This window comes from Pezoporus wallicus, unplaced genomic scaffold (assembly GCF_028554395.1).
Source record: "Pezoporus wallicus isolate ANWC-B61680 ecotype Strahan unplaced genomic scaffold, APGP_CSIRO_Pwel_v1 contig_1851, whole genome shotgun sequence".
Classification (NCBI taxonomy): Eukaryota; Metazoa; Chordata; class Aves; order Psittaciformes; family Psittacidae; genus Pezoporus; species Pezoporus wallicus.
This window is the reverse complement of record NW_026635653.1, coordinates 1,024,095-1,043,491: the sequence shown is the minus strand read 5'-3', so window position 1 is coordinate 1,043,491 and position 19,397 is coordinate 1,024,095. Positions and strand designations below refer to the sequence as shown.

Here is a 19,397-nt window from a genome sequence, read left to right as displayed (position 1 = left end):
CTAACTTATCAGAAGCAAAACATAGCAGTAGGTTGTTGCATTGTTTCCAAACAGGAAATAACTAAGAGTTTTAAGTGTCAGTAGGTATTAGCTGATGTTTAAAAATAAATAAATGAATAAATAGATCTGTACCTGTGTTTAGATGTGTTTGTAAAGAAAAGCAGTCTCAAGATAAGTTTGATGGAATGGTATTACTCCAGATATTGAAAAAGAGCATGGGTGAATAATACATGAATTGTCCTATTAGTGACAAAATGTGTAGATCCAGAGAATATTACTAGCGAGTTTGAAGTTTATGTACAGGATATGGCTACTGAGTACAAGATAAAGCCGAGGCTACTGCCTGAAGGTCAGTTTTTCTGTTTATAAGATAAAGATCTGCCTTGCAGGAGCAGATTAGGTTACCTGTAAGTGCAGTATCTACTGAAGTACTACCAGCTGCAAACATGAAAAAGATAATGGTTATAGCATCAAAAAAACAGCATAATTTAAAGCAAGGTTATTCAGAGTTTCTAGGACTGCAGTCATTTTTTCTCTCTTCAACTATTAAGGCTAAAAGCAAGTCTTAATTTTTAATGCACACTGAAGTTCTAACATTATACCAAAATGGATGTTATTGAGGTAATAAGGTCAAGGCTGCTTACCTTAATAATTTTACATTAATGAAATGATGGAATATAATAACCTCTTCAACACACATGTAAATCTGTATCAATGACACACAAAAGCTTCTTCAAAATAATACCTATGAGGGCACTAAAAGTAGCCTCAAGAAATTACAGTATGCCAGGGTTGACTACAGAAATTTAACAGGGCCTTTTGGACATATCTATTCTATTATTGTTACATTGTTGCATATCATTGCATTCTGTTATTAAACGCCGTTACTGATGGCAGTTTAAACTCCTTTGTCTCATTCACATGCAGCATGGGGAGTGCTGGTGTCTCTTGCCTGTGCACACCAGAGTGGGATGCACATCATCACTTGGGTACCACACTGCCCATGCTGGCATGAACACCAACTGCACAAGGGCAACTGGTATTTCTAAGGGTGGCCCTCTAATTTGAATTTAGCACACCAATCACTTTGTGAACAGCTGGTAATCTGGCATTGGTAGTGCTGTCCCCTCTGGACATCTTCCAGGCTGCTGTGATCAGGAGAAAACACACCCGCCCTCCCCGTGGTGGGAATAGGCAGCAGCTCTGACATTTGCTTTGGGTACTTTGGCACAGTTCCCAGGCACAAGCTGTTCCTTTGTTGTTTATCACAGAAATGTCACCTTTCAAACCAGCTATCAGAGGCATGCAGGTCAGAGCTGGCTCCCCAGTAGCTTAAACACTACCTCTCCCAAAATGTCATCCTTGGGGGATGCTGACTGTGTCTAAACTGTTAAAAATTGCAAAATAAAAGAAGTCTGGGGTTTAAGCCAGGCAAGAGTCTGGCTCACATTCATATTGTTTAGAGCTAGTTTCCTCTATAGGAGATTAGTCTTGTTTGTAGAGAGGTGGTTGGAGTGGTCCAAAGCAGTCAGGAACAGAGCTAACAGTTAAGCAGTGTGGATTATAAGGGATACTTGAGCTTGCTCCATTGCACTCTCTTACTTAGTGAGACAGATTTAGCCTCTGGCTTTGAGATTTAACAATTTCATAATGTCAAAAAAAAAAAGGTAAGAGAACCGTCAAACTGCTGACTGTAGCTCTCCAAGAGTAACTCCTGCACTAGCAAGGATTTCTTCCCATCAATGAATTGAAAATATCCCAAATAAATAAAAACCATTTTGAGAGCTCAGATGCCTACCTTATGTTTCTGAGCATGGTATGTATATACATCCTGTGTAATTTCAAAATTTATGTGGAAATTTGTTGGCTTATAACTACATTCTTCCTTAACACACATTTGGTTGACTTGTGTGCTTGGGCTGAATCATACCCCTCTGTCTAGTTAGTTCATCCAAAGACAGTATTTCTTTCATATCATAGAAGGGACTTTGTGTTTCTTGTTGATGTCTGAGAGAACATACCTTCTTATTATGTGATCTACTTAGCTCCTTGTTACCAAAACACATTAGTCATTTGACTCAACTGCAGTTTCGTTTTCCTTTAAGTGCATGTTGGCCTCAAAATAGAAAAAAATACATACCCATCACTGGAATATGCTTCGATGTATATGGGGTATCTGAACTAATTGTAGGAAGTGGTGTTTAATCTCATTCATGTTTAGCCATTGCCACAGCAATTCCCTTGAATGCAGTTTCTGGACTTTGGCAAACACATTCCACAAATGTTTTCAGTGAGAAGAGCCTAAAGAAGGGAATGCTTGTTCAGTATTTCAAAAAGAATATAGTTGCACAGGGAATACGTATCTTCCCTGTCAAACGGTTGGAAGCTTTCATTTATTGTCAGAAAATTCTCTAGGGAATGTTTTATCCGGACATATCTCAGCCTTGTTTCTTTAGTCTTTTTATTCATCTTCATCATGTGTGATTGTACTCAGGTAGAAGAGCAGCATTTTCCTTCAGATCAAGTTACACTCATTTTCTTCAAGCAGAGAGACCACTTTGGGATTTCTGCCTGGGATACCTTTCTTTCACTCTCAGTATATGTAGACAGTTTCTGTAAATGATTCAAATGCTAATTGTGGGTACAGACCACTAAGGCCAAAAAAAGCTAAATTCACACAGAACCAAGTTATAAAAAAATAGATTTACAAGTCTGAGTTTCATATACAGGCTAGGGACAACCTCAATTAACAAAATTACTATAAAATTCTCAGCGCTTACATGTATGTTTTTAAAGCTGAGATGTACACAGACTACACTGTATACTTATTTGGTTATTGGGGATCTCAGTGATCAATATAAATTTCATTTTCCTTGAAATACCAGCTATAGTGACTTCCTCTCATATACGAGAAGCATATATGAAAAAGAAGTCTAATAAGACTGTTCAGGCACAAATTTTGAGAAGTGCCAGATTATGATCCTCTCTGTGGTATTATTATATAACTTGTAGGAAGATAACGTATAAGCGTCTTCAATCACAAGATCACATAATATTTTTTCCTGATTTATTTTATTTTTTTCTCTAATTTCTCTAATTATAATGAATTATAAAATAGAAATGTAGGTTATCAGTCTTGAAGTAAAGACTGCTAAAGCTTTTACTTCAGCTGTAGAAAATATTTGAAGTAACTTTTGTCACTTATATCGCTGACAACAGTATTATGTTGTCCTTCTTTACTTGAACTATATCCAGAGGTTTAAAAATCATACTATTAGGTCATATAGGTTAAACATGTTAACTGCAGAAAAGTAGTGGTGACATTCTGGGGACCTGGGTTCCATGCCAAGCTCTGTGTATAAACAGTCTTTAACAGTTCCTTCCTCCCACATGTAACCTTATTTGTCCCATTGCCTCCAGCCTGTTTCATTCTTTGCTTTATTCTGTCATTCATTTGCCTGGGTTCATGTTCTTTCCTTACACATTTTATCCCAACACTAATCTCTTTGCACAGCCAGCATCTTCCCCTCCTTCTCGTCTTCTCATCCAGGCTTTCCCTTTTCTGTACTTGGTTTCATGCCAACCTTCCTGCCCTTGTGTTATACCTTTTTCCCACTTGCTCACTGTCCCAGTCTCCCTTGTTCAATCTCACTGTTTTTTCCATGCTATGTAACGTCTTTAATTTTCTTTTCTGCTTAGTCTGTCTCTACCTACATCCTGTCTCCTTGCCACGTCTCTCTTCTTCCCTTTCACTTCATTTATTTCATGCTGTTAGTTCCAAAGTCCATAATTTTATCCATGCTGTGCTCTGGTGTTCCCCCTCCACTTTTTCTATCCTACTGCTAGTCTCATTCCTGCAACCTAGTTTTTCTAATCTGTTCCACTTTGCTGACCACAGGTGGTTATGGTCCTCTTTTTTCTGCACTCAAATAGGAAAAAAATATCTTCCTCGTCTATAGTGTATTAAGAAGGGAGATTTGTAATGAGTTTCAGACATCATTTTCTGTGTCTAGAGCAGTACTGTGGATCACATTAGCAGTCACAGAGAAAACGCTATTTAGTCTCTAAACAGTATTGCTCTTATTTAAGGGCTTGGATATGAGACTTGGGCTACAATGGATACTCAGTCTTGTAAGGCATGCTATTATGTAGTGGAGAACAAGTATATGATCCTCAAAACTCAATCCACAGTGACTCTTAATAATTACCTTACTACCTAATGTTGAGAGTCACTGTCTTGGGCTTTGTTTGTTTCACTCCCCAGTAGCTTAAAGTTGCTAATCTACACTCTTCTTAATGTCCTTGGTGCTTAGTGAAATGCCTACTATTACCACATTCCATTAGTTAAATAGTCTCCAGTGTTTTTCTCAGGAGTTTTATTACTCCATGACTTACCTGATAAGTTTTTTTACCCCATGACTTATCTGATCTTATTTATTCGATCTGCTGAATATATAACTAGCATGAAGTTACTGTGCTTCTGTTTCAGAGGCTTAGTAATGATAATAATAGTAGTAGTAATAATAGAATTGAAACTACTTCTCTGATTTTTTTTTTTTTTGTAATTTTTAATCTGTAGATGGATTGCAAATTCAAGTGGATGTTTAAACAGGGCCACTAATACTGGTTAGACTAGCATTTAGGCCTACAGTGGACCATACTAACAAAAGCAATCTCTGATTTATCCATTATAATAAAAAACTGTTTTGTAGGAATCTGGTGGCTGTTTTTTTTTTAAAGGTTTGACACTTGGCTATGTGTTGTCAATTTTTCAAATAGACAAGAAAAGGAATATTCTCAGCCCACAGAATTTATCTTCTGTCTAATACAGTATCTTCAAATCATACAAATACTAGAGCTCACAAGGGTCAAGCAATGTATTTTCCCATACCCTGCTTCCAGAAGTGCTTAATTTTTGGTTAATTTATTTTTCTGCTTAATTAAGAGAAAACAAATAAATAAAACAACACCCCAAAAAATCAAACCCAAAAATTCCTCCAAACTCAGGCACTCACAGGCAGCAATCCTAGCAAATTGGCCAACAAAAATCACACACTGAGTTAAGCATTTTTCCAACTGTCATGGTTTAAACCCTAGCCAGACAGCTTGTTCACTCACTCCCAGTGAGTGGTGCCGAGCTGACAACAATCGAGGCCCCCCCCAGGGCTCTCCCCTTCCCCGCTCCCAGAGGAACGGGGAGGAGGATCGAAAGAGTGCTACTCCCATGGGTTGAGACAAGAACAGTCCAGCAACCAATGTACAACACAAATCACCACTGCTACCACCAACGACAACAATGATAAGGGAAAATAACAAGGGAAGAGAATACAATACCACCGGCCAAGAAACGAGTCTGACCTAGAAGCCTGTGTCCTTCTGGGGTAACTCCCAGTTACCCCCACCCCCCAGGCATGACGTGCTGTGGTATGGAATACTTCTTTGGCTAGTGTCCTGGGTTCAGCAGTAGCAGTCATTTTTCTCCTCCTTGGTAGCTGGTGCAGTGCTGTGTTTTGACTTTCGGCTCGGGAACAGAGCTGATAACAAGGATGTTTTGGTTTGGCCAAGGACTTTGTGAGGCTCATGCTCTGCCAGGGAGGAGGGGAAGCTGGGAGGAAGCAGAGACGGGACACGTGACCCAAGCTAGCCAAAGAGGTATTCCATACCACAGCACATCATGCCCAGGATGTAAGTGGGAGTTACCCGGAAGGACACGGGCTTCTGGGTGGGACTCGTTTCTTGGCCTTTGGTATTGTATTCTCTTCCCTTGTTATTTTCTCTTATCATTGTTGTCGTTGGTAGTAGCGGTGGTGATTTGTGTTGTACATTAGTTGCTGGACTGTTCTTGTCTCAACCTGTAGGAGCTGCATTCTTTCGATCCTCCTCCCCGTTCCTCTGGGAGCGGGGAAGGGGAGAGCCCCAGGGGAGGGGGGGGGGCCTTGTTTGCTCTCAGCCCAGCACCACTCACTGGGAGTGAGTGAACGAGTTGCCTGACTGGGTTTAAACCACAACAGCTAGCTTGGCTCAGGTGTCCTGTCTCTGCTTCCTCCCGGCTTCCCCTCCTCCCTGGCAGAACATGAGCCTCACAAAGTCCTTGGTCAGGGTAAACATTACTTAGCAACAACTGAAAACATCGGTATTATCAGCAATGTTCCCAGGCTGGATGTCAAACACAGCGCTGCACCAGCTACCAAGAAGGAGAAGAATTGACTGCTACTGCTAAACCCAGGACAGTATCCACCCCTTATTCCATACCATTCACATCATGCTCAGATCCCACATTTTCAGTATACCATCGCTCTCCCACATATGTACATCCATATACACACAGACCAAGAGAAAAAGATCATTTTCTTAGTGCATGGACCAAACCCTATAATGCTGCCGAGTCCATTCGGTCCATGATGTCAGGTTCCATCTCTTGTAACAATCTTTCAGGGCAGGAAAGGCTGTGTGCAGTATTGGATCGTTGCCTGCTGATGCTGATTGTTCCTTTACTGCGGAACTCATCTGGTTCTATCAAAGTTCATTCTCTGTTGGGATGATGGTTGGAGGGAAGTCAGGGCCAGTCGCTGGTGACCTGAAGATATCCAGTTGATGGGCTATAAAAGTATTACACAGCAGGCAACAGCATACAATTAAGTTCATTGGCTGTTTTCCCCTAAAATCAAATCCCCTTGAGGTATACATGGGACTTCCCCATCTTCCCGCATTACCTGCCAAGTATATCCAGGTCCCTGAGCAAAAGCAATCCCACGAGTGGGTTTGCCTTTACCTGAAGCAGGAACAACCCAGACTGTCTTCCCCAGCAAATTCTTCATATGCACCACGGGAACTTTGTCCCCCTCTACAATATGTAAAAGTTCTGACTGGGCTGGGCCAGCCCTGTTGGCAGATCCTCTGGTGTTGACCAACCAGGTGGCCTTTGGTAAGTGTGTATCCCAGTGCTTGAAAGTTCCCCCACCCATTGCTCTCAGTGTAGTTTTTAACAGCCCATTGTACCGTTCGATTTTCCCAGAGGCTGGTGCATGGTAGGGGATGTGATATACCCACTCAATGCCATGCTCTTTGGCCCAAATATCTATAAGGTTATTCCGGAAATGAGTCCCATTGTCTGACTCAATTCTCTCTGGGGTGCCGTGTCGCCACAAAATCTGTTTTTCAAGGCCCAGGATGGCGTTCCGGGCAGTGGCATGGGGCACAGCGTATATTTCCAGCCATCCGGTGGTTTCTTCCACCATGGTAAGCACATGACGCTTGCCTTGGCGGGATGTCGGCAGTGTGATATAGTCAATCTGCCAGGCCTCTCTATATTTATACTTCAACCATCATCCTCCATACCAAAGAGGCTTTAACCGTTTGGCTTATTTAATTGCAGCACATGTTTTACACTCATGAATAACCTGGGCAAATTATACAGATTTAGGTCTACGGCTGTTGATCCACTAGAGATAATGGAGTGGGAACCTGAGAAGTGACAGCAGGTGGAAGGAGTTGCAGGCTCTGACCGCACCACCCAAGTCTTGGAAGGCAGATGCAGGGACTGTGAGAATGAGGACCTTAGGCCCACTGTAGGAGAGGATCTGGTTCGAGATCATCTTAAAAACGTGAACATGCACAAGTCCATGGGACCTGATGAAATCCATCTGCGGGTCCTGAAGGAGCTGGCAAATGAAGTTGCTAAGCCACTGGCCATCATATTTGAAAAGTTTGAAGTTGTCCATCATATTTGAAAAATCGTGGCAGTCAGGTGAAGCTCCCGACAACTGGAAAAACGGAAATATAACCCCCATTTTCAAGAAGGGGAAAATGGATGACCCAGGGAATTACAGACCAGTCAGTCTCACCTCTGTGCCTGGCAAAATCTTGGAGCAGATTCTCCTGGAAGGCATGCTAAGGCACATGAAAAACAACAAGGTGCTTGGTGACAGCCAGCATGGCTTCACTAAGGGGAAATCCTGCCTGACCAATTTGGTGGCCTTCTATGATGGGGCTACAGAACTGATGGACAGGGGTAGAGCAGTTAATGTCATCTACCTGGACTTGCGCAAAGTGTTTGACACTATCCTACACGACATCCTTGTCTCTAAACTGGAGCGACATCAATTTGATGGATGGACCACTCGGTGGATAAAGAACTGGCTGGATGGCCACACACAAAGAGTTGTGGTCAATGGCTCAATGTCCGGCTGGACACCAGTAACGAGTGGTGTCCCTCAGGGATCGGTGTTGGGACCGGTTTTGTTCAACATCTTTGTCGCTGACGTGGACAGTGGGATTGAGTGCACCCTCAGCAAGTTTGCCAATGACACCAAGCTGTGTGGTTCAGTTGATAGGCTGGAGGGAAGGAATGCCATCCAGAGGGACCTCGACATGCTTGTGAGGTGGGCTGATGCCAACCTCATGAAGTTTAACTATGGGAAGTGCAAGGTCCTACACCTGGGTCAGAGCAATCCCAGGCACAGCTACAGGTTGGGCAGAGAAGAGATTCAGAGCAGCCCTGCGGAGAAGGACTTGGGGGTGTTGGTTGATGAGAAAATGAACATGAGCAGGCAGTGTGCACTTGCAGCCCAGAAGGCCAACCATATCCTGGGCTGTATTGAAAGGAGTGTGACCAGCAGGTCGAAGGAGGTGATCCTGCCCCTCTACTCTGCTCTTGTGAGACCTCACCTGGAGTATTGTGTGCAGTTCTGGTGTCCTCAACATAAAAAGGACATGGAACTGTTGGAACAAGTCCAGAGGAGGACCACGAGCATGATCAGGGGACTGGAGCACCTCCTGTATGAAGACAGGCTGAGGAAGTTGGGGCTGTTCAGCCTGGAGAAGAGAAGGCTGTGTGGAGACCTCCTAGCAGCCTTCCAATATCTGAAGGGGGCCTATAGGGATGCTGGGGAGGGACTCTTCATTAGAGACTGTAGTGACAGGACAAGGGGTAAAGGGTTAAAACTTACACAGGGGAAGTTTAGATTGGATATAAGGAGGAAATTCTTTCCTGTTAGGGTGATGAGGCACTGGAATAGTTTGCCCAGGGAAGTTGTGAATACTCCATCCCTGGCAGTGTTCAAGGCCAGGTTGGACGAAACCTTGGGTGACATGGTTTAGTGGGAGGTGTCCCTGCCCATGGCAGGGGGATTGGTCTTAAGGTCCTTTCCAACCCTAACTATTCTATGATTCTGTGATTCTAAGAGGGTGGGGAAGTTTTAATCAAAGAGAAAGGAGGAATAGATGTCAAGAAGGAAAAAAAAAATAGTGTGTGTCTCAAAAAAGGGATCAGAGCACCAATAAAGGAGTGGAAGAAGACAAGTTTGGGAGATACATGCTGGGAGTCTCAGATACAGGGAATAGAGAAAAACGACCTGAGGAATAGGAAATTATGGTGGGGGCTGAGCAAAAGGTTGGTGAACCAGGTCACTTAGGATGGTAGGAAACGTCAAATGGTGAAAGAAAAAGTCAGGAGTGGAGAACTGGAGGGAAATGTTGGTTTTGACAGAGAAAAAAAGTAAGACTGAAGGAATTTACTGTTGGAAGTGCATGCAAATTGGATGATGCATATTCATTGCTATGCAAAATAGCACATCAAGACATTTGCATAAAACCTTCAGCTTTCTGAATGTACAGCTTAAGCAGATATTTCTCCAATGGTAAAGAAAAGGGAGTAGAGGATTTGAAGAAGTGGCCCTGGGGCTTGGATAGTAAGAGTTCAAAGCTCAGTCAGAGTGAGCAACTTAAGCTTTGCAGGTGCCGGCAGAGATGTAGCATCTTGTGCATAGTTTCAGAGGGAAATATTTGATGGGGTAGGTGTGGAGGACACTTTTCAGGAGCACTGATTCTTCTCCCCAGCTAATTCACTAGCATTAAAACTAATACTGTTTGAGAGCACTTTGGAGTTGCTTTGCAGTCTCTAGTGCTTAGGGAGATTCTTGAGGAATCTCTATTACTCCTTCATGCCCCAGATTTTCTACCCAATCACTTATCTGTGGCAGCAGGCCTCACAGGCTGTTGGCTGGCCAACACTGGTGCTCCTAAGCCTGTCATTTATGAAACTGAGGATGGGGCTAACATTTAATGTGCGGGAAAAACCCATTTTTGGCATGGGGAGATTGTTTTTGAGGGATTTATAATTTCTCTATTCCAGTAAATTTATTTATGCTGCCTTTTGTCATCTTAACAGCTTTTTATCTTCAGTGTTGCATTACATGATTCATCAGTTTTAAAGAATCCCATGCTTCCCTGTCCAGTCAGTGTTTTCTCTGTTCCTTTGTGCATGTTTTCTCACTACTTATATCATGTGTTGCTTCTATTGATGTGAGTTGCACTTCATTTCCTTGTAATATTTCCTTTGAGGACTAAAACTCAATTCACAGTAAGCAAGCAGCCTTCTCTCCCTCTTTGCTATTTTGGAAAAAAAACAGTGTATCTCCTTTTGGTGTAACCGTGATGGTCTGCTTCCACATCTGATCCTGTATTCTGTCTGGTTTCAAGCTCAGTTTCTACATGCACAAACCCCCTTTTAATTTCATCTTGCATCTGTAAAGCTGTAATTAGTATAAGCTTTCTTTATGTGTTTTCACCAAGAATTTTTCATGTCCATCAGTATTCAAGCTGTTCAAAGTTTATCAACAGATTGATTATGACGAAGAAAATAATGTCTTTTCTGGAAAAGTCATAGGTGACCTTTTCCATATTACACAGAATCACGGCATGTTTGAGGTTGGAAGGGACCTCTGAAGCTCATGTAGTCCAGCCCTTCTGGTCAAGCAGGATCAATAGATAAAAATTCCTAGGACCATGTCCAGACAGCTTTTGCATGTTGCCAGGGATGGAGACTATGCACCTCTCTAGGCAACCTCTGCCAGTGCTAGGCCACCATCACAGTGAAACAGTATTTCCTGATGTTCAGGCGGAACCTCTTGTCCTTCAGTTTGTGCCTGTTGCCTCTTGTTCCGTCACTTGGCACCACTGCAAAAAGTGCCTGACTCTTGTCTTGTTTGCACCCTCCCTTCAGGTATTTATCTGCATGGATGAGATCTCCCTGAGCCTTCACTTCTCCAGGTTGAATAATTCCAGCTCTCTCAGCCTTTCCTCATATGTGAGGTGCCCCAGTATCTTATGTCATCTTAGTGGCCTTTTTCTGGATTCTCCTTGTCTGTTTTGTATTGAGGAGCCCAGAACTCAAGACAGTACTCCAGATGTGCCCTCACCAGTGTTGAGGTGAAGGATCACTGCCCTCAAGCTGCTGGCACCACTCTTCCTAATGGCAGCTCAGGAGAACATTAACCTTCTCTGCAGCCAGAGTATGTTGCTTGCTCATGTTCAACTTGGTATCTACCAGAAACTTCAGGTCCTTTTCTGCAAAGCTCCTTTCAAGCCAGGTAGCCTTCAGCATGTACTGCTGCCTGGGGTTGCTCCTTCCCAGGTGCAGGAATTTGCACTTTCCCGTGTTGAAATTTCTCCAGCCTGTTGAGGTCGCTCTGGATGGCAGTGTGATGTCGATATGCCTCTGGCATATCAACCACTATTCCCAGTTTGTTGTCATCTGCAAACTTGCTGATGGTGCAGTCTAGCACATTGTCCAGATCACTAATGAAGATGCTGAACAGGATTGGACCCAGTACTGATCCCTGGGGTACACCACTAGATACTGGCCTCCATCTAGACTTGTTGCCACTGATCACTACCCCCTGGGCCCAGGCATTAGGACAATTTTCAGTTCACCTGAATGATACAGTAGTAGTGCGTTACCTGCTTCTTTGCTTGGTGAGCATCACATCAAAACAGGCTGTGAATGGAGGTTTACCATGTAGCTTTGCAGATAATTTGAAAACTTCCTTATGAATGTAAGGTGCAGCCTAGAAAAAGCAGGGAAATAGGTATTTCAAAATATATTAATGATGGCCAAAGTCACAGACTGATATGAGGTGGGTACCGGAGTCTGAATGCTGAATGAATGGGAACAGGTAAAGTCCAGAGGGTCTATGAAGGCCTTTGAAAATGAGGGTAAGCAGCTTTTGGCTTGGTGAGAAAACAAACAGCTGGGAGGAATCTAAAAAGTAGGGCTTTTAGATTAAAGGATGGAGGTGAGAAGATACTCCTTGCAGCAGCATTCTCAACAGTCAAAGGGTAAGATATCTAGTAAGAGATGTCAGAGAAAGAGAGAAAAATTTCAGTTTGGACAGAACACCAAGAAGAGATAGGGAGACATGCTGTATTTGTACAGAAAAGGTAACTAAGTTTGTGTTTCATGAAGGAGGGTACTCAGACGTAAGTTCTGTAAAGAGAAGAGTAAGGTCTAAGGGATTTCCTGGTGCCCTGTCAAAAGGCACTGAATGAGTAATTAAGGGCATAAGAGTAGAAGCGAGACAAGTGATATTTCATAAGTAGATGTTTTAAAAAATGCCGTTACTTTCTGTGCAGTGAGTCATCACATTCAGTTTTTTTTTTTCTTTTTAATATGAATTGGCAAAGACAACACTGGAACCTACGAGTCTATATATATCTCTTACCATAGTTATAGTCTATATATGTCTCTTGCCACAGTCATTTCTACTTTGTAACTCAGCAAATGAAATGTGTTTGGATAGTGGTAATTTGCTGTAGTTATTCTACAAATATTTCTACTGTTAGGCACAGTTCTGAAGATACAACAACTGGATTTTAAAATACTCCATCTAAACCATAAATTAATGAGGTTAAAACTAGCACAGACAGTTTTGTGTATGCAAAAGCAGGTAATTGAAATTGCCGGTGATCTGAATATCTTGGTGATGTGCATCAATGATTCCTAGCTGGAGATATTTCATTGGCAGCAGGAAGCATTGGTATTGGAGCCTGGGATTTCTTGTGGCACAAATCCAAAACTTTGGTAGCCCAAAAAGCTGTGTATTGTTACTAAACTGAAAGTGCATTTAAACCACCCATCCTTTCATACAACCACTACCACTTTTCAGAATGGCTGTTAACAAGATCATGCAACTGCTGCTGATTTAGTGAGCTCAACGATTAAGCAGGTTCCAATTTTTTTCATAATGAAAAAACACAGGAATATATATGTTGCAAGTTTTCAGTTGAAAGCAGGGCTAATTGGATTTGGAAATAAACCTGTTATGGCTTCCTCCCTGCTTCCACAGTTTGTTCAGTTTTCTGCTGTCACTGCCAGAATGGAAAGCCAGCATTAGAAAGCTGAGGAGAGCAAGATTTTTTTTATTTCTATATAGAAATTTGTAACAATATTTTTCTGGCTTTCTGTGATTAGACATTTGGGGGGGTTTGTTCGGGGTTTTTTTTTTTTTTTTTTCATTCAGCTCATTCCTTCTTATCCTGGTCTTTTGTAGTAAGTCACCTCCTGTGTACTGAATCCATACTGAATTTTATTATTTTTATTATAATTTCTTTTCCAGTTAGTCTTTACTTATTTATTTAGTGCTTGGTTTTGTGCCAAATTTCTATCCTTTCCCTTAGCTGCCTTCCAGTTCAGGTCTCATTTATCTGTTGCTCTCTTCTGCTCTGAATAATCCTTCTTTCTCTGAACAGCTTATTTTCCCCTGTGCTCATCCTGTCCTTCCCTGTTTGTCAATTGATACTTGCATATATACAAAACTGCAAACAGTTCTCTCATTTAGTTGAGCTCTATATTCACAATCTAAATGTATTTTTTGCTCCTTGTGCAGTTTCTTACTTCTTTCGGACCAACCAGTTTATCGGGGTAGATAGACATTACTACAGCCTTTGATAAAGAAATATCTCTAAAGTCTTTAGTTCAGTTGATAGAAGAGTTCACTAAAAACAGTTGCTAGCAGCATTCTTGTAGGAATTGAAAAATGCATTTGAGACTTTTTCATTATATGATACTCAATCTGCTGTACTATAATTGCTACCATTACTAATACATTAAATGGATTTGGTAAGCATAAAATAAATGTGCCAATTTCTGCTACTGACAGAAAACAGACTTACTTCCATGATGGTTCTCAGTCAGGTCCCTTTGGCAGTGATGGTACATGGTTGTTGAATTAGTTAGGCATAAAGAAATATTTGTGATCTAAGTGATGACAGGAGGTGATGGAGGGTGAAGTTTTTTCTGTACTGTTAAGGATCTCTTTACATGTGTAAAGGTGGAGGGAGACTTTGGGAGTGGAGTTATGCTGAGGGCACACTGAAGTAATACAAGAACTGTATTTTATTCTGCCTCATGATTTACATAAATGTGTGCAGTAGCTACATAAGGTGGAATTTTGGAGGTGTTGTCTGTGGTTTATTATATGATTTCAGCTAGTACAGGAAGGAATGAATAAACTGAATGATAGGCATACAGCTCCTGTCCTGCTTCTGCCATTCGAACACCTCTGATTTTGCTCATTTTAGACCAACCTTGTGAACCTGCTTTTGATGCACTGGGCAAATCCCAATCTTCTTAACTTCAATGATGAAAAGCCTTCAGGTAGGTGAAAAATTATGTATATTATGTATGTACTGGTTACTGTGACACTGTTTTCTTCCCTTCTTGCTTTCTTATACACACAGAGGAACACATATGTGTATACGTATCATTTATGTAGTGTATAGGGTTATAGACACATATCCATGTGTGTATATATGTTTTTCTATTAATTGCTAGTCATGAACATGCAGGACATCAAATCAAATGATAGCATGTTCTTCCACTTGTTGCATTCCCTGTTTATTTTTAGCTATGTTTCTTTCTTGTAAATTCTTCAGTGCCTTGGTGGTAGCTGCATTTATACTTCCTTGGTGACTTCTTCCTGACTTCCTTTCTCTGTCTCAACTGATGATAGTACGTAGCTTCATGAACTGGAATCTCTGTAGCTGTTGAGTCAAAACAAATTCACCATCCAGTTTTGAAGCGTAACCCCTGTTGTTTCCACAGAAGAACGCACCTTCTTAGACGAGATTACCACAGGGAGCTGAAGTGTTGTCTCTAGAGATAATGGAATTATAGACTACATTAGGTTGGAAGGTTCAGATCAACTGGTCTAATCCAGTAACCAAGGCAGAGTTGATGTCAGTAATGCTACATACTGTGAAAAAGAAGAAACATGGTTGTTCAACCTTCTGTGCGTAGGATAAAATGAAGAAGGAACCTGATAATATAGAAAATAGAATCTGAGAGATTGTGAGAAGAAACTTTCTTTGTATAATAAAGCAAAATATTTTGTGCTTCAAATACTGTACCACCTACGAATACATTCACAGGGATCTTCATGACACTTAACCTCAGAGAAGTTGGTTGTGGTTAGATACATTCCAGTTTGTATTTGTATAAAAGGCTATGGACCAAACTGACATCATCTAACAATATAGCTGACTAACCACTTCTAGTATGTGTTTAATACAGTGGAGTTAACTGTATTTCTGGTCTCAAACACAACTGATTTCAGCACTTCTATATGTGCAAGACATACAAATCTATTTTGTAGAAATGTAAAAGGTTCTAAAAGTATTTAAGTACATGTTTTCACTGAAATGCAGAGTTGGAAACAGTTGTGGTTTTTTTTTTCCCTGAAGTCCTATGAATTATTGAGCAATAATTCAGTAGGTTCACTACACAGGGCGAATAGTTTTGATATTTTACAAATGACAGCTTAATTTCATACTGAATTTACTTCGCCTTTGCTTTCCCATTAATTTCAAGTGTTATTTTAGGATCAATATCTGAGCACTCCATTTTATCTAGCTGGATGCTTAATCTTATCTAGTGAGTTGAGTTTAAAGGATCTTTTCTGCACTGTTTTCTTTGTCTGATATCTTGGTGTTTCAATATCTTAGATGTTGCGGCTTCTGAGTTCATTGAGGAAATGCTTCTGAAGGCTGAAATTGTTTGGGAGGAGAAAATAAAAGACCCCTTATCTGTTTCTACTTTATCTCAAGAAGAGCCATATGAAGAGATTATCCATGATCTGCCCACAATTTCCAATAAACTGTAAGTATTTCTGTTGTTAAAGAGTAATGCACTGAGGACAGATTATAATTTGAACTGTGTTTGTCAATCTGTGAATCTGGTCTGTATGTACTTAGAACCCACACAGAAATGGTCCTGGGCAACCACTTCTGATTGTCCCTGCTTGAGCAGGGAGTTTGGACCACATTCCTTCTAGAGGTCCCTTCCAACCACAACCATTCTGATTCTGTAATTCTGTGCCATTTGATGGGTTAAGTAACTCTTTTATCTTGGAAATCTACTGAATAATCTTTTGTGTTTGTATCTTCCACCTCTTTTTGCCAACCTTAATTCTATGAATATGGTGTATTCATTAGTAGTAAAATGCATTGTTGTAATTGCCAGTAAAATTATCTGGGGTTGCCTTAGGAGATTTATTACGGGTTAATACTCTAGACCCAAACCACCTTTTCTTAAGGTGGATAGGAGTATTGTAATAAAGCTGCCATTGCCTATGAGAGAAGCAAGGATAACCCCTGAAAATCAAAATTATATGTGCAGTCACAGATAAAATGATGCAGCTCCAAGGAGTTACAAATTTGTAGTTAGAGTTGTACTTCTTAAAATCCAAGTGGAATTAAGTAGAATTTAGCAGTGTGAACTTAGAATTTGGTATTGAATTGAAGAGTCCATCTGTTTCTTAAACTGTAAATTTTGATCTTTTTGTATTTTCTTGTGATTCTTGAGAAGACTGTCATGGGTGTGAGAAAAGAGGTGTAAAATAGATATGAAGCATTAATGGCAGTTTTATGGTTGTGCAAGATACTGATTCATCATATTCTCATTTCAAGATACTGTCATCCATGAGAATTTTGAAAGGTACAGATAATATCTTTATACAGTATGCAGTTGCTATTTTTGGCCAAATTTGAAGCATGTTGGTTGCATAAGCTTCTCAAATACTGACATTAATTTTTCTGAATCAATCACTGGAGGATGATTTAAAAAAGGCCCAAAACAAATCAATAAAAACCAAACCCAAACTCTTATAAAGGGACAGATAAGATATATTTCTGTTTTTCCAGTTCATAAGAGTTGTAATTTATGGTCTGCAGGATATACTTGTATACATTAAAACCTGGAAGAAAGGAGCAATTGTCACAAAATTATCAATCTGTTTAATTCGTAATTCTGTGGGATATATTTACATTTAGTAAGGATTGAATATTTCATGAATGGTAAACACAATGTGTTGTTTCTGATTCGTGATTTGTAGTCACTAGCATGCGTGGTTGGGTTTAGAACACTAATGCTTACAGAATTACAAATTTCTTATTAATTCATTAATTCCTTATGAAATAAACAGTTCTCTAACTCACTGTTTCAGTAACTTGGATCATACTCCAGAAATTTATGTGGCCTTCAACTGTCTTTTAAGTGAAAAATACGAATTTTGAGGTATGAAACTAAGTTTCTAGATTCTCAAACATCAAGAAAACCTTTATATTACTGATAGAAGTTGTAATACCAGGAGTAGAAGGTAGGTCACTCCTGTAACTCTGCAATGATGCCTCTTTAAAGAGTTATTCTTAAAGATTTTAGAGAACTTTTTTAGGAACTTTATTTTTTGTTGTTCTTGCATCTAGATGATGCATTTCCATGTGTTTTGTGTGCTAGAAGTTTATGCCATGGTGCATATACTGTACTGTTCTTTGGTGGTAAAACCCAGCAGCCTCTGGAATACATGAGGTCTAAAGATCTTTCTCTGCTTCTTCCTTCCTGAAATACATGGATAAAGAGAGCTACTTTTTGAGAGTTTTCTATATAGTGACCCTGTATATGACAATAATACAAACCTGCTGTATGTGAAGAACTTCACTGGAAGTTTTCAAAAAGCAAAGTTCACTAAACAAAGAAAATGGGTTTACGTATGGAATTGGACTGAGTAACCTCTTTAACATCTATTGTCAATAAGCGTGTGACCACAGCTAGTTTTGTGGTGCCTACATGAGAACACAGTACTAGGTCAAAGCAAAGATCTGTTTAGCCCTGTGCAGACTTTGCAAATAGCTCAGGTGCAATTAAAAGATTACAGTAAGCTTGAAGTAATGCCACATTGGCACACTTTCAAGACCTTCAGCAATCTTAGATTTAGAGGCTTCCTAAGCTAGAGCTTTGCATTCTCTAGCTGTCAGTGCAGGAGAGTATCAGCAAACCTGCCGGCCAGGTAGGAATTCTGAGATGGGAGAGCTCTTGGAAGGCAAAAGTGTTAGTGTATTTGCCCATGCATGACTCAGCTATCACTTCTGAAAATACAGAATTTTTAAAGTGAAATATACCACACTGTTTGCAGAGTTCTGTTTTGCTAAAAAATCCACAACCTTTACAGTCACCTAAAAATCAGGTGTCATTTCAAAGCTATTGTCTCAGCTCCATAGCAGCGTGTTTGTTCCACAGTGAAAAACAAAACCTTACAGAGGGCTGTTCTTCCAAATTATAGTAGACATACTCTTAAGATATACTGAATCATCCTCTAGAGTGTCTCCAGGCTACCTATTAGAGAGGCAGCCTAGATGATTAGTTTCAACAAAGTTTTTACCTTTTCAATGGCTGGTGTTGAAAGCAAACAGTTTCATCCTTCATGTTCTGTCAAAGGAGTCTATGGAGAAATGTATAATATGCTAAGATGAAGATAAATGTCTGTGCTATTCTTATGTGCCAAACCAGTTTTTTTTATTGCTCGAAAGAGGAGTGCACAGCAATAACCCACATTTACTGTTGGTTTATTCTACATTGTGTCCATTCTCCATGAACTCTCCTGACATAAGGAAGCAAGTTTAAACTGAGGTGGTAACTTTGACAAGAGTTTATGTAACTCTGTTGTGGCCATATTGCTTTGTGGCCATCTCTCAGAAGAGAACAATATTAAAAAACAGACTCAAAAAATATGTACAAACAAGTGTGAATAGCATGTGCTCTGGCAACAAACCTAATTTTGCTGGTTCTCGATTAAATTACAATGTTGATTTCTGGAAGAACGCTATGAAGAGATGAGTGGAAGGTCAGTATCTTAGACAGAAAAAAGTTTAGGAGTCAGTATGTTTGTGTTATGCTAGGTTATCAAGCAGACCTGGTTTCCTTTAGGCAAGTGTTGGGTTAATTCAAATGAATTCCTGTTATTGTGAAGCAGTAATTGTATTAGAATATCTTTTCCTAGTTTTTCTACCGAGCTACTGAGTGCTTTTTTCTATCTAATTTAGGAGGTGTGGACTAGGAAGGTAACTGTTGTTGGTTGGCCCTAGATGGCACTCACTGAGCTGCCTTACTCACTCTCAATAAGGAATTTATTGTCAAAGTAATGCTAAATTAATCACAGTATATATTTTCTGATACATATATAAGTAAACACTAATTATAGAGACGGATGTTTCAAAATCGGTGGGAGAAAGTGAAATAAAATATACATAAACATGTTTGAGACAGCAAAACAGAAAAGAGACTGCAT

General features: G+C 40.3%; 1 protein-coding gene across 5 annotated transcripts in view; it reads left to right on the top strand.

Moving 5' to 3' along the window:
- MYO16 (myosin XVI) overlaps nucleotides 1-19,397 on the top strand; it is a 388,271-nt gene that overhangs the window by 188,970 nt on the left and 179,904 nt on the right. For all 5 annotated transcript variants that reach the window (XM_057397231.1, XM_057397226.1, XM_057397227.1 and 2 more), the window contains 2 exons: nucleotides 14,359-14,434; nucleotides 15,781-15,934. In XM_057397231.1, coding sequence (XP_057253214.1) covers nucleotides 14,359-14,434; nucleotides 15,781-15,934 — 230 coding nt within the window. The remainder of the gene's footprint in view (nucleotides 1-14,358; nucleotides 14,435-15,780; nucleotides 15,935-19,397) is intronic.